The sequence below is a fragment of the Dipodomys ordii genome, unplaced genomic scaffold (assembly GCF_000151885.1).
Source record: "Dipodomys ordii isolate 6190 unplaced genomic scaffold, Dord_2.0 Scaffold2, whole genome shotgun sequence".
Classification (NCBI taxonomy): domain Eukaryota; kingdom Metazoa; phylum Chordata; class Mammalia; order Rodentia; family Heteromyidae; genus Dipodomys; species Dipodomys ordii.
In genome coordinates, this window is record NW_012267218.1 from 11,038,473 (window position 1) to 11,051,567 (window position 13,095).

Genomic DNA, 13,095 nt, shown 5'->3' on the forward strand with positions numbered 1-13,095 from the left:
TCCCTGTTGGAAGCCAGCTCAGGCAGACAAATCTGAGAAACTTGTCAACAGTGAACCAGCAAAAAGCTGGAAGTAGAGGTGGGTCTAGCTTAAGTAGTAGAGTGGTCTGAGGCTCTGAGTTTGAGCCCTACCTAGTACTGGTACAAACAAACAGCAACAACAAATACCATTTTACTTCCTTGACTTGTCCTGTATTGGCTTTACAAGCAAAGATGGCAAAGAGAAGTCAGGGGGATGGCTCTTATGCAAGCAAACAAGAAAAACCACCAAAGAAGAATAAAAGCAAGAGGCTATGAGACTGATTCTGATTTCACCAACAATGCTGTGTATTAATTTCTTTGTCAGTGCCTGGAGAAAGTAGGTATTTGGGGATGATGAGGCTCAACTAATGGGTGAGTTCACACTCCACTATAAGGAGATGCAGTGGTCTCCAAAAGTGTGAGCTCTGGAGAGCTATGCACCTGCTTCTCGCTTTGGTGGCTGTGGGGCGAGAGACAAATAGTTCTAGATCTCAGTTTACCTGTCTGCAAAGTGGGGCTGTCAATATTTACCTTGGGCTACTGTGATAAGAATCAGGGGGGATACTGCACACAGATCAAAACTTAGAACAAATCTGCCTAACTCAGCAGCTTTAAGTTTTGTAATTGCGGTCTCTACCTGGGGTGTATGTATGTGATCTAGCATCTAAGGCAAAACAGATGCCTCACATGGTGGCTGTGGGTGCCTTTCCCTCATCTGAGAATCATGATGCTTTTTTCTGTTTCGTTTATCTTCCCAGGCAGTACTGAGTTTGCACTCAGGGATTTAAGCCACCAAGAAGTATTCCTTATTCCAAATCCTCTCTGGGGAAGGTGTGGGCTAAGAGTTAGAGGACCTTGCTCACCAGCCAAATACAGGACAACTCTGCACAGGCCTAGAAACTGGGAATTTCATTTTTTTTCTTGGTGGTACTGTGTTTAAACTCTTACACTTGCTAGACTAGTGCTCTGCTATTTGAGCCACACTCTCAGTCCTTTTGCTTTTGGTTTACTTTTTCAGGTAGAGTTTTATGCTTTTTATGGGGGCCTGTCTTGGGACCAGGATCCTCTTACTACAGTTCTAGAATAGCTGGAATGACAGCCACTATACCCAACTTGTTGTTGTTGTTGTGTGTGTGTGTGTATTTTGTTTTGTTTTGTGTTTGATAGGGTCTCAAACATTTGCCTAAGTTGGCCTCAGACCTTGATCCTCCTACCTTTGCTTCCTGAATGGCTGGGAGTACAGGCATGAGCCATCTCGCCCTTCTAAACAGGACATTTCCAAGGGGTGCCTCTTCCTTACTGTTCTGAGGAGTGTGGTCACTGCTGCTCCCAAGAACGATGTCTAGACACTTCAACATCCGGGGGCTTCCTCAGAGTCATCGGTAAAGAAGGAGATTTTGCTGACTGAGCAACAGGTATATGTGTAGTGCATTTCCAAACAGTAACAAAGGATCAACGGCCTTCACTAACCACATAGGAAGTGGCCACACAGAGCCTGGGCAGGGTGGTTCTTCCTCTTCATTCAAAAGCAGACTTGGTCTGTTTCTCAATTCCTGTTTTTTGGGATTTTTCTTTATTGTTGTTACAAAAGGAGCCTTTGGTAGTCAGGGGAAGCTGATGGATGTCTCTAGGCATAGTGTCTTTTTAAACAAATAAAATGAAAAGAGTTACCAAAGTGACCATATTAAAGCACAATTTTTAAGCCAAACAATGAATGTATGATGTATTTTATTATTTTTTGGGGGGTGGAGGACTGGGGCTTGAACTCAGGGGCTGGGTACTGTCCATGAGCTTTTTCACTCAAGGCCAGCGCTCTACCACTTGAACCACAGCTCTATTTCCAGCCCTTTTTTTTTGGTAGTTAACTGGAGATAAGAGTTTCACTTGACTTTCCTGCCAGGGCTGGATTTGAACTGTGATCCTTATCCTTATATTTCAGCCTCCTGAGTAGCTAGGATTACAGATAGGAGCCACCAATACCCAGTTTCGTGATGCATTTTAAATCAGGAAGCAACACGTAACTTCCACTTATCTGCGAGGTGCGGGGGGGGGTGGGGGTTGAAGGTGATGGAGTCCTACCACATCTGTGAAGTACAGGAACACACCTGCAAGTTCCATGGATGGCAGAGCCACAGGCTTCCTATCATACTTCTGCTTTGCTCCTTGTGTTTCTTTTTTTGGTTTTTTGGTTTTTTTTGGTCGGTTGTGGGGCTTGAACTCTGGACTTGGGTGCTGTCCCTACGCTCTTCAGCTCAAGGCAAGCGCTCTACCACATTAGCCACACTGCCACTTCCAGTTTTCTAGTGGTGGTTTTTATTAGAGATAAGAGTTTCACGGACTTTCCCGCCCAGGCTGGCTTTGAACCATGATCCTCAGATCTCAGCCTCCTGAGTAGCTAGGATTATAGGTGTGAGTCACCGGCACCCGGCTCCCTGTGTTTCTTATTGAAGGAAATGCTGCGAGTTTGTCAGAATCCATTCTGAGGTTAACAAACCTCAACATGAAATTCTTTTCCCATCTCAATTTACAGATGCCTTCAATTCTATTCCTAGACCCAGGCTGGCAACTCCTGCAGTTGAGCGTGGGAACGTGATGCATTCCCACTGCATCCAACTGAACTTTATGTTTGACCTGGGGCAGGTGCTGGGCATGGCTCTAAGAAACCAAGAAGAGAACATGTCAATGTAGACCACCCAGATCTCTTCCAATGGTTTTATTATATAAGCTATTGTTTCTCTCAAACAATAGCTTGTAAAAATATTCATCTGTGGAGACAAATACACATGCATCAATGGCAAAAACAAACCCAGAACCAGGGCCATCGCATGGTTGCACAAAGTTTGATTCAAAGGTCCACTAACTCTCTAGCTGCATGATCTTGGCTGAGTTCAGTTTACCACTATGCTTCAGTTTTCTCACAGTTCTGGGGAAAATAATCATCCTGCATCATAGGATGAAAGATTATGCATGCAGAATGCTTAGCATAGGACCAAGGAAGAGGAAGAAGACAGTACATGTCAGGTGTGTGAGAATAAGATTCTTGCTAATACAGTAAAAAAAAAAAGTGTGTATATGTGTGTGTGTGTGTGCGTGTGTGTGCCAGCTGGCACTCTACCACTTGAGCCATTGAGCCATACCTCCTATGCACTTCCAGCTTTCGGATAATTAGAGATAAGATTCTTTTTTTTTTTTTTGGGTCCGGTCGTGGGCCTTAACTCTGGGCCTGGGCGCTGTCCCTCAGCTCTTCAGCTCAAGGCTAGCGCTCTACCACTTGAGCCACAGCACCACTTCCGGCTTTTTCTTTTTGCTTATGTGGTGCTGAGGAATCGAACCCAGGGCCTCATGCATGCAAGGCAAGCACTCTACCACTGAGCCACCTTCCCAGCCCCAGAGATAAGATTCTTACAAACTTGTCTGTCCAGGCGGCCTTGAACCACAATTCTCAGATCTCAGGTTCCTGATTAGCTAGGATTATAATATGAGCCACTGGTGCCCGGCAATAAAAGAATATTAAGTTTACATAGTTTCAAAAATTTGTATGATCCAACCTTGCTTGTGTACCTGTAACCCCTCTGTATAGTATCTTAATGATAAAAATATAAATAAATACATTTAATCCTAAAAAATTTGTACGATCCATACTTAGTGTACTTTAAATTAAAATATGTGCTTTAGAGAGCTGTTGTACCACAAGTAATCAGAAACAACCCACATGTCCTATAATCAGAAGAACAGGCAGGTTAATGAATAACTGTACTATGAAAGGAAGGGAAAAGAATTATCAAAAAATACTCCTCAATGCATCCTATAAGTCTACAGTGTTTTCTTCATACCAAGACAAAGACATGAGATGCAAAGAAAAACAAACAGGTGAATATCTCTTTTGCATACAGATGCAAAGATCCCTTACATAAGTGTTAGGCACTAGATATGAAGTGTTCGCTGATAGGCTGGCCTGTGGAAAGCTTGGTCTCTAGCTGTTGGATCTAATTTAGTATATGACTCCATCATTTGATGGTATTGGAGGTGGTGGGGCCTAGTTGATGGAAGTTGGTCACCTGTGCATGTTATGGAATGCATGATATTTTGCCTCATCTTAGGCCCAAAGAAATGGATCCATCTGACCTTGGATGAAAACTTCTGGAAACCAGGAGCCCAAAACAACTCCTTTCTTCTTTAAGTAGTTTTTTTCCTCAGGTATTTTTTCACGGTGACAAAAAAAAATAAAGGTGAACACAAAAGTATTAGCAAACTGTATACAAAAAGAATTATAGACTGCGCCCTAGTAGTGTTTATTCTAGGAATCTAAGTGTGATTTAATATCTAAAGATCATTAGATGCAATATCAAAAGCATAAGGAAGAAAGCACCAGATCATCTGAGTGGATGCACAAAAGGAATCCAGGTGAATACTAGTGTCTGTGTGATTTAAAACCCTCAACAAACTAGGAACAGAATTCTGGAATTCTTCCTACCTAGAAAGTCAATCTGTAAAACTAGTACCAATGGTGAAAGGCAGAAATGTTCCCTCAGATCAGGAATAAGGTAAGATGTTCCTTTATACCACTTCTACTCAACATGGCACTGAAGAGTCTCCCCAGGCATGAAAAGAATATATCACCTTTATAGGAAAGATTAAAACTATTTCCACTTATAAATGACATTCTTCTCTACATAGGAAATCATTAAACATGATTAGGTAACCTATGAGAACATGATTAAAACTAATATGGCACAGGGTGAGCTAATACACCATAGCAGATCACACGGTATAAAATCAACATGCAAGAATCAATTCTGTTTCTACACACTTGCAATAAATAATCCAAAGTAAAATTAATCAAAAACATTTGTAATAATATTAAGAATAAAGTACTTGCCAAGAAATAAACAAAAAAGTATAAAACTTAATATTCTGAAAACTATTTTATTAAAACACACACACATATACACACAAAACCTAAAGGGCCAGGAGCCAGTAGCTCACACCTATAATCCGTAAAGATGGCAGTTCAAAGAAAGTCTATGATACTCTTATTGCCAGTAACCATCCAAAAGGCCAGAAGTGGAGCTGTGGTTCATGTAGCAGAGTACTAGCCTGGAGCAAAAAAGCTTAGGGACAGTGCCCAGACCCTGAGTTCAAGTCCCTGGACTGGTGCACACATGCATGCTCACACCCATACACCCTAAAGGATCCAAATAAATGGAAAGATCTCTCATGTTCATGGGTTGGGATACTTAACGTAGTCAGAGGTAATATTTACAAATTAGTCTACAGATTAGTATGTAGAACGTAACAAGATCATCTTAAAATTCACCTGGAGGATTAAGGAGCTCAGAGTAGTCAAGACAGCTGAAAAGGAAGATCAACAGGGAAAGCTCACCTCTCCCCTCCCCCCTCCATTCCACAACTGACCACACAGCTACCATGTCCTGCCCAGACAGACCTACAGATGAAAGAGTCCAGAGTCCAGAAATCAGCCCTCACACTGATGCTCAATTAATTACTGACAAGAACACCAAAACAATCCAGTGGGAGGAAGAATAGTCTCCGTGTGTGTGTGTGTGTGTGTGTGTGTGTGTGTGTGCGCGCGCGCACGCACTGTACTGGTTCTTGAACTCAAGGACTCCTGTTCCAGCTTGGCTTTTCTGCTTATGGCTGGCACTCTATCACTTAAATGGGTGCCTGGCTCCACCCTTCTTCTCTTCCCCTGAGCTACCCAGAATTCTTTATTACGTTCAACAGCCTCCTCACCAACACAGCCCTTTCCATTCACACTGCATGGGGACAGGGATGGATCCTGACCCATCTGTTAAGTCTGTCAGGTGAGCCTGATCCACAGGGCCTGCAGAACTTTCTCCTGGGCTCTGGGGAGATGGGGCTTCATCAGAATTCCTGTGTAATGTTACTGCCACACCTGATAGCAGGAATAGAGACTTCATTTTCTTTCTTTCTGTTTCTCTCTCTCTCTCTCTCTCTCATTCTTTCTTTCTTTCCTTCTCTCCTTCCTTCCATCTTTCTCTTTTGATCAACTTTCTTTAATAAATGTCACATTTTCACTTAAAAAATAAGAATTTCCAAAATTTTTGAGTGAAAATCCATAATCCAACAGTTGCAATTAATTGCATTTATAAATATTTCATTCTACTCAATATTCTGATTGAAAAACACCATACTTTACATCACAGATGAAATAAGCCAATGTTATAATGGCAAGGTTGATTTCATTATCACAGTTTTCTGCTGTACCAAAGCTGTTGGATTAGGTGGGTCTTTGTTGGAATATAAGTGTGCCAATGTTGAAGGGATGAAACCGATCAAGATGCATTGTGTGCATAAACTGCAAATGAATGAAATACACAACCTAAAAATGAAGAAAAGTGAGGGAAGGGATAGGAGGGTTGGGTGAGAATGTTGAAAGAGGTGATAATGACCAAGGCAGTCCTTTTAGAAACTGCTTTGTTCAATGGCAACTCCTTTGCATAACGACTTAAAGATAATTAAGAGTTTTTTTTTAAATAGAGAGACTTTCCTAGCTACTTGGGAGGCTGAGATCTGAGTATCAAGGTTCAAAGCCAGCCAGGGCAGGAAAGTCTCTGAGACTCTTATCTCCAATTAACCACCAGAAAACAGGAAGTGGTGCTGTGGCTCTAGTGGTAGAGCACTAGCCTTGAGCTGAAGAGCTGAGGGCCGGTGCCCAGGCCCAGAGTTCAAGCCCCATGACCGACAGAAGAAAAAAAATATAGACTTCATTTTCTAGTCACACTGGAAGCTGGCTATGACCCTGGGACAAAGCACTGGCCAATCACGTGTAAGGGGAAGGACCAGGAATTGTGGGAAGCCCTTGTGGGCACCACCTGTACGCCTCTAAACCTCTTATCGGGATGCTGTAGGAATCCACTGCCCCGCTTTGCAGGCTCTGCTACTCCAGCTGAGTGGAGACAGCCAAGAGCTCTGGTCACTTAGGCCCCTCCCCGCAGACACAGCCATCGCCCAGCCACAGGTGGTGAGTGATTCTTGTGGGAGCCCAGCTCTTTTGCCTCTGAACTCAGAACTGCTTGCTAACCTGGTGCTCTGCCACTCGCCAGGCATCCAACCCTGTGTCTTTCAGGGTGTTCTGTAGGAGGAGGGTGCGCCCCCCTGCCACTGCTGTCACTGTGGTCACAGACACACAAACCACCTGTCTAGCTTTCCTTCCATGCAGACAGAGTCTTGCGGACTTTTCTGCCCTAGTGAGCCTGGCACCATGCTGGAGATGACAGGTATGTGCCACTCTACCCAGCTATTGCTGGAGAAGGGCATCTCTTGAACTTCTTAGCCAGGAATAGCCTTGACTCACAATCCTCCCATCCTCAGCCTCCCAAATCGCTAGGATTACAGCTACCACTAGTTTCATAAATTGTATTGTGCATACAACACGTTACCTCCAGATCCAACTCTGAGGACAGCTAAACTATTAACATTAACAGATGAAAGTCTTGCAAAGTATATCGGAAATAGTGTAAAAGACAAAAAAAATAGTATGGATCTAGGGAGGACTACATCACATGTGGCCATGACAATCGGAAGAGTTAAGAGAATACAACCATCCCCGTCCTCTCTCAGAAATAAGTGAGTTTGCAACAACACAGGTAATATGTGAGATTAGTCCTGGGAGGGGACCAAAGATCCTACAGGAATAGAAACTTCAGCAAGTTTTGTGACATCAAAAGTTCCCTCTCTGAGGGATGGTGGGTCCTGGTCCTACAGGAAGAGAAACTGCAGCAAATTGTGACATCAAATTGCTCCTGCCAGTTCAGCAGAAGTGAGCAGGACTTCCTGTTTTTTCATGCCTTCACAGAGCAAAGCCCAGAGGTCTCAGGGCCAAGGCTTAGCTGAAGACGCAGTCACCTGCCTGGCCAGCCCAGTATTGTCTTAGAGTGAGAAAGTGAACACCTTTCCAGAGCATAGTTCCCGCAATGTCCTGCACCCCATTTCCATCTATGGTCTGACCCTTGGGCTCACTGACCCAGGGATTTCCCTTCCAAGGAAGGGATGGAGAGGAGACAGGCTGGCAGGCAGTTTTGATCACATGTTGGGACCAACCAACCCTGAGCACTTAATGAGAATTCTAAAGATGGCTGTCTGTCCACGGGAAGATGGGGGTGTAAAGCACAGCATTTGGAGAGCGTGGTAAAACGCTTGGCAATTCAGGTAAAGTAAGTGCAGGAGGCAGAGGCTGGAATAATGGGGGGGGACTTTCCCATCGCTTTCTGCACCCCCCTCCTCATGCCCCAAATTATTAAAGTCATGAATAACCTAGTGGCCTCCATCCTCACCCCCGTTCTCTCCTCTCCTTCCTTCCAAGGGGAAAGGCGGTTACAGGGCCGCTCCCAGGATTGCCCACTACAGGGAGAATCTGCTACCAACCAGAGAATAGTGGGCCAGCACTGGAGCACCCTGTCAGTCTTGAGAATGGGGGTGGGGGGAGAGGGTCCCCACAGAGAACAGAATGTCAGCACACTGAGGACCAGGGAGACCTTGAGGAGGGTTTAGGGAGGAGAGGTGCCTGCCAGGCCTCGTGTGAGATAAGAAAGACATGGCAAAGAAGAAGCGGCAGCTTCCTTTATAAGCTTCCTTATAAACTAGAGCCTTTTTAAGGCGCTTTGGAAATGCAAACACATAGAGTTTATGTATTTGTAAGTCATGTGGGCAATTAGATCATGCTTCTTTGAAAGGAGAACTATTTTAGACAGGATATCAAGAATTACCTGGGTTACATTCAGACCAGTCTTCTCTCCCTCACAGAGAATAGCATGGCAGAGACAAGATCAAAAGATGAAGTTCAGGATTTAAAAAAGGAAATCAGGTTAGGCATGGTGATGGATGTCTAATCCCATCTACTTGGTTTTTTTGTTTGCTCGGTTGGTTTTTGTTTTTGTTTTGTTGGTCGTGGGGCCTGAACTCTGGGCCTGGGCACTGTCCCTCAGCTTTTCAGTTCAAGGCTAGCGCTCTACCACTTGAGCCACAGCACCACTTCCAGCTTTTTCCTGCTTATGTGGTGCTGAGGAATCGAACCCAGGGCTTCATGCATGTAAGGCAAAACACTCTACCACTGAGCCACCTTCCCAGCCCAATCCCAGCTATTTGTGAAATAGAGATAAGACTGCTGTTTGAGGCTAGCCTGTAATTTCAACTATACAGAGGATCACAACGTGAGACAAGTCCTGGGTAATGGACTCTAAGACTTTATCTAAGAAATAATGAATGCAAAAAGGGCTGGGAGTTTAGCAAGCATGAGGCTCTGAGTTCAAATGGCAGCATTATCAATCAACAAACGATCTGAAAAATAAGAGGCCATTCTATTTTATAACATAACCAAGAATTTCTAATGTGACAGGCTCAGATGAGCTCCTGCAAGAAGCAGGGTTGCTGGATGACAGAGGTGAGAACCACGAGCTATACAACACAGTTCAAATGCCAAGCTACTGGAATTTTCCAAGTGGCAAGTATGTCATTGAACAAACCCAATCTTCTCTGAATGGATACAACGAGCCTTCCTCCTGACGTTATTCTGGCCATGCTCACCCTAAATAAACAAGGTATTTATGCCTCCTGCACCTCAGTTTCCTTTTGTTGCAAGATGGAATTGATCTCAACTTTCCTGCCTACCTGATTAAGGTCTGTTCTGTGTTTTGGTACCAGTTTATAATTTAATATACTCTGTGGTTCTCAATATTTTATTGTTTGGATTGCCCACAATTTGATTTCAAAAGCTTTTTCCCTGGTCTTGACCTCAAGTGTGTGTGTGTGCATGTGTGCACATGCGTGTGCATGCACACACATGCACATGCACTGGTACTGGATCTTGAATCAGAGCCTCAGGCTCTTGCTTGCTCATGGCTGATGTTCTTCCACTTGACCACATTTTCATTTTCAGCTTTTTGCTGGTTAATCGAAGAGTCTCAGACTTGTCTGCTTGGGCTAGCTTCTAACCTCAATCCTCAGATCTCAGCCTCCTGAGATTACAAGTGTGAACCACCAGTGCCTTGCCTTTAAGATACTTCTTGTTTCCAGTGATTACCTGCTCCCCCCTCTAAAAAATCACCAACATCCCCATATTATATTTTAATTTTTAAAATTTTATTTAATCTTTCTTATTGTGAAGTTATATATCACTTTAACTATTCATGATGGACAGTTGGATAGCATTTGATATATTCACAATGTTGTGTTTGCCTTAGCAGTTTTACCAAAATTAAGTTAGCCACTTTTAGGCAGAAATAGTAGCTATGCTCTTTACCTGTAAATTCTCCCAGAGCATATACGGAAGTTCTACCCACACAACAGAGACATTCTTTCTGCCTTCCCTCAGTCCCTGCCTCCTCTCTGCTTCCCCAGGTTTTTCTAGAACCACACAATATTTGGCCTTGTTGTGTCTGGCTTATTTCACCAAATAAAATTGTTTTCGAGGTCCATCTGCACTGTACTAACAAATCTCACTCCTTTTGGCTAAGAAGGGACTCATTGCTTGTAGACACCACGTGGTGATTTTCAAGCCTCTGTGGGTGGGCCTGGGGGAGGGGCTTCCTCCTGGGGGTGGGGCTTCCCTCGGGCTGTGGAACATAATAGTGATGGGAACATGGGTGTCCAGATATCTGTACAAGTCCCTAACCAAAACCAGCAAACGCTGTTCCTACAACAGCAATGGGTGGGATTGTTTAGAAGATGTTTAAAATGCAAAAGCTATGATGTCTTCACAGGTGATGGATGGTTTGTCCTTTGTAATAGGAATTCCCTTACAGGAGCTCATTGTCCTGGAAGAGGAAGTGGGCTTCAGGGAGGCCGAGGGCAGGAGGCAGACCTCATGAGGCTGAGCGGCTAGTGTGACTGCCCGATGCCAGGATGGGCACTCTCTAGGGTTAAGCAACATGCCCAAGTTACAGAGCCAGAACCCCACACCTCAGACGCTGCCCAGGCCTCATCATGCTTCACCTGCTTTGTGAACACATTTGCATCCCCAAGCCCTGTGTCTGTCCTGCCTCTGCCTGTAGCGTTTTTCTGTGCCCCCTCTTCCCTCCCCCATCCACTGCTGTCCAGCAGCCCCTGCATAGACTCTGCTCCTTCATGCTTCCACGCCCATGGGGGAGCTTCAAAGGGTGGCTTGCAATGGTAGTGGGGAGATTTGACACCCCTATCTCCCATCAAAACCATTCCCCAAATCATCCCATCTACAGAAGAAAAAAAAATCCTCTACTAGCTATGCAAATGCAGCAGACCAAGGTTAAATTCCAAGTGACCCCAAGCCTCCCTGTGTGGAAATTCTGGAACTGGCTTCTGAGGTATAGGAGAAGAGATGGGCGGACCAGTGCTCTGTGTCGGGCAGAGAATGTGAGCTGGGGGAAGGAAGAGGGTGATGGTTCTCTTCTATCACCCGCAGGGCCCTGCGGTGCCAGCCAAGGACACCCAGCTACTGCTGTGTGATCGCAGCAGGTAGACAGAGACACCAAGATGAGACCGGAGTTGTGAGCAAGGCCACTGAGCAAGGCCTTGCAACATAGCTGTGTCCCTAAGCATCGTGGTTCCCGCCCGGGCTTCCCGCTCAGCAGCTGAAGCCCTGGCTTGGTCCCGGTTGCTCGCTGGCCTATGTTTGGAAGGAAGCCTTTCATGCCTGCTCTTACCCCTGGATACACCTCCCTAGCACAGAGTCTGGGGAGGCTTGCCTTGCCACCATTGCCTTGCTGATGCGTCCTGGCTGAGGGGCTCAGACCCTCCCTAGGCCGTTGCCACCAGCGGCCTTTCTGCTGTGCCACACTCGTCTCTGTCTGGCCTTTCCAAGCCCCTTCCTCACGCTGCCCTCTTTGCTCAGCGTCTCCCCCGCACTCTCCCATCGCTGGACGGCGCGTCAAGGATGAACATCCTTCTGAGGGTGCACAGAGGCAGAACTGACAATGGCCCTGTCACACCCTGGGTCCCAGCTGTCCCCAGGGAGGTACACGCTGCTGATCTGCGCCCCACACCCCCTTAGCCAGCAGAGATCAGCCCGCTCAGCCCAGCATGCAAGAGGTGTGTGTTTCACCCCCTCCACTCCCGAACACAAACGACACTGAGTTCTAACGGGTTCGCCCCCCCCCCCAGGTCACTTCACTCAACTTCTTCCCTGGTTCTTCCCTGCTGGGCAGCGCGTTCCATCCTCCCATTCACACTTTCGCCTCCTTAACACGTGCAATCGTGCAACCGGATGGGACTTTCTCTAGGAGAGTGTGACATTACCGTCCGTGGTGATTGTGATTGTGTGTGTGTGTGTGTGTGTGTGTGTGATCTCGGCTCAACCAACGTCCACCGCTTCCTGTGCCCCCCACTCGCAAGGTCAGTCCTTCATCAGATGGAAACGTCCACAGCAAAACTTGTCCAACTTAAGGAGCATTCACATCTCTTGGGGTGGGGGTGGGGGGAGGCTCACCCCTCCCTGCCTGCCCCCCTCCCCGCCCCAGTCCTGGCTCCGGGGAGGGGAGCTGAGATTGCGTTTTCTTCTCCACCCTCGCTGCCCGCCCGCGTTCGCAGCGCACCGCCCGGCACCACCTGTGGAGCAGGCAGCGGCCGGCTCCCCGCAGAGGCTGCGGGAGAGGTGTGTGCGTGTGGAGGGGTGTCGGTCTCGCCCCCGGGCAGGTGGGGCGCCGCCGGGGTCCCTTACCTATGGTGGACACGACGGTGCCCACGAAGTAGAAGGCGCCGGTGAAGTCCCAGCGCGGACGCACGCTGTCCACGCGCACGCCCGCGCGGGCGGCTTCCTCGTAGTGGCGGAGGAAGCCGCGCAGCTCGTCGCGGCTCAGGTTGTGGCCGCGGCTGAAGTTGGCCAGGCGCTCCTCCCAGCGCTGCTTGGCCTGGCGCTCGTGCGCCAGCTCCAGCGCCGAGAACACGGCGGCGCCGCCCAGCAGGTAGAGCAGGATGAGCGCGGCCAGCAGCGCGAAGCGCGCGTTGTCCTCGTTCAGGTGCCCGGGGCCGCAGCTGCAGCCCCGGCCGGCCATGGCCGCGGTCCTCCCGGGGCTGGATGGGGAGAGGGGAGCACTGGCCCCCCCCCCCTTGGGGGAGAGGG

At 47.0% G+C, this 13,095-nt stretch overlaps 1 protein-coding gene across 1 annotated transcript in view; it reads right to left on the bottom strand.

Moving 5' to 3' along the window:
- Positions 1-13,027, bottom strand: part of Kcnk13 (potassium channel, two pore domain subfamily K, member 13) — a 64,249-nt gene extending 51,222 nt beyond the window's left edge. The window contains exon 1 of the mRNA XM_013014789.1: positions 12,694-13,027. Within this exon, the coding sequence (XP_012870243.1) occupies positions 12,694-13,027 (334 nt within the window). The remainder of the gene's footprint in view (positions 1-12,693) is intronic.
- Positions 13,028-13,095: the final 68 nt, after the last annotated feature.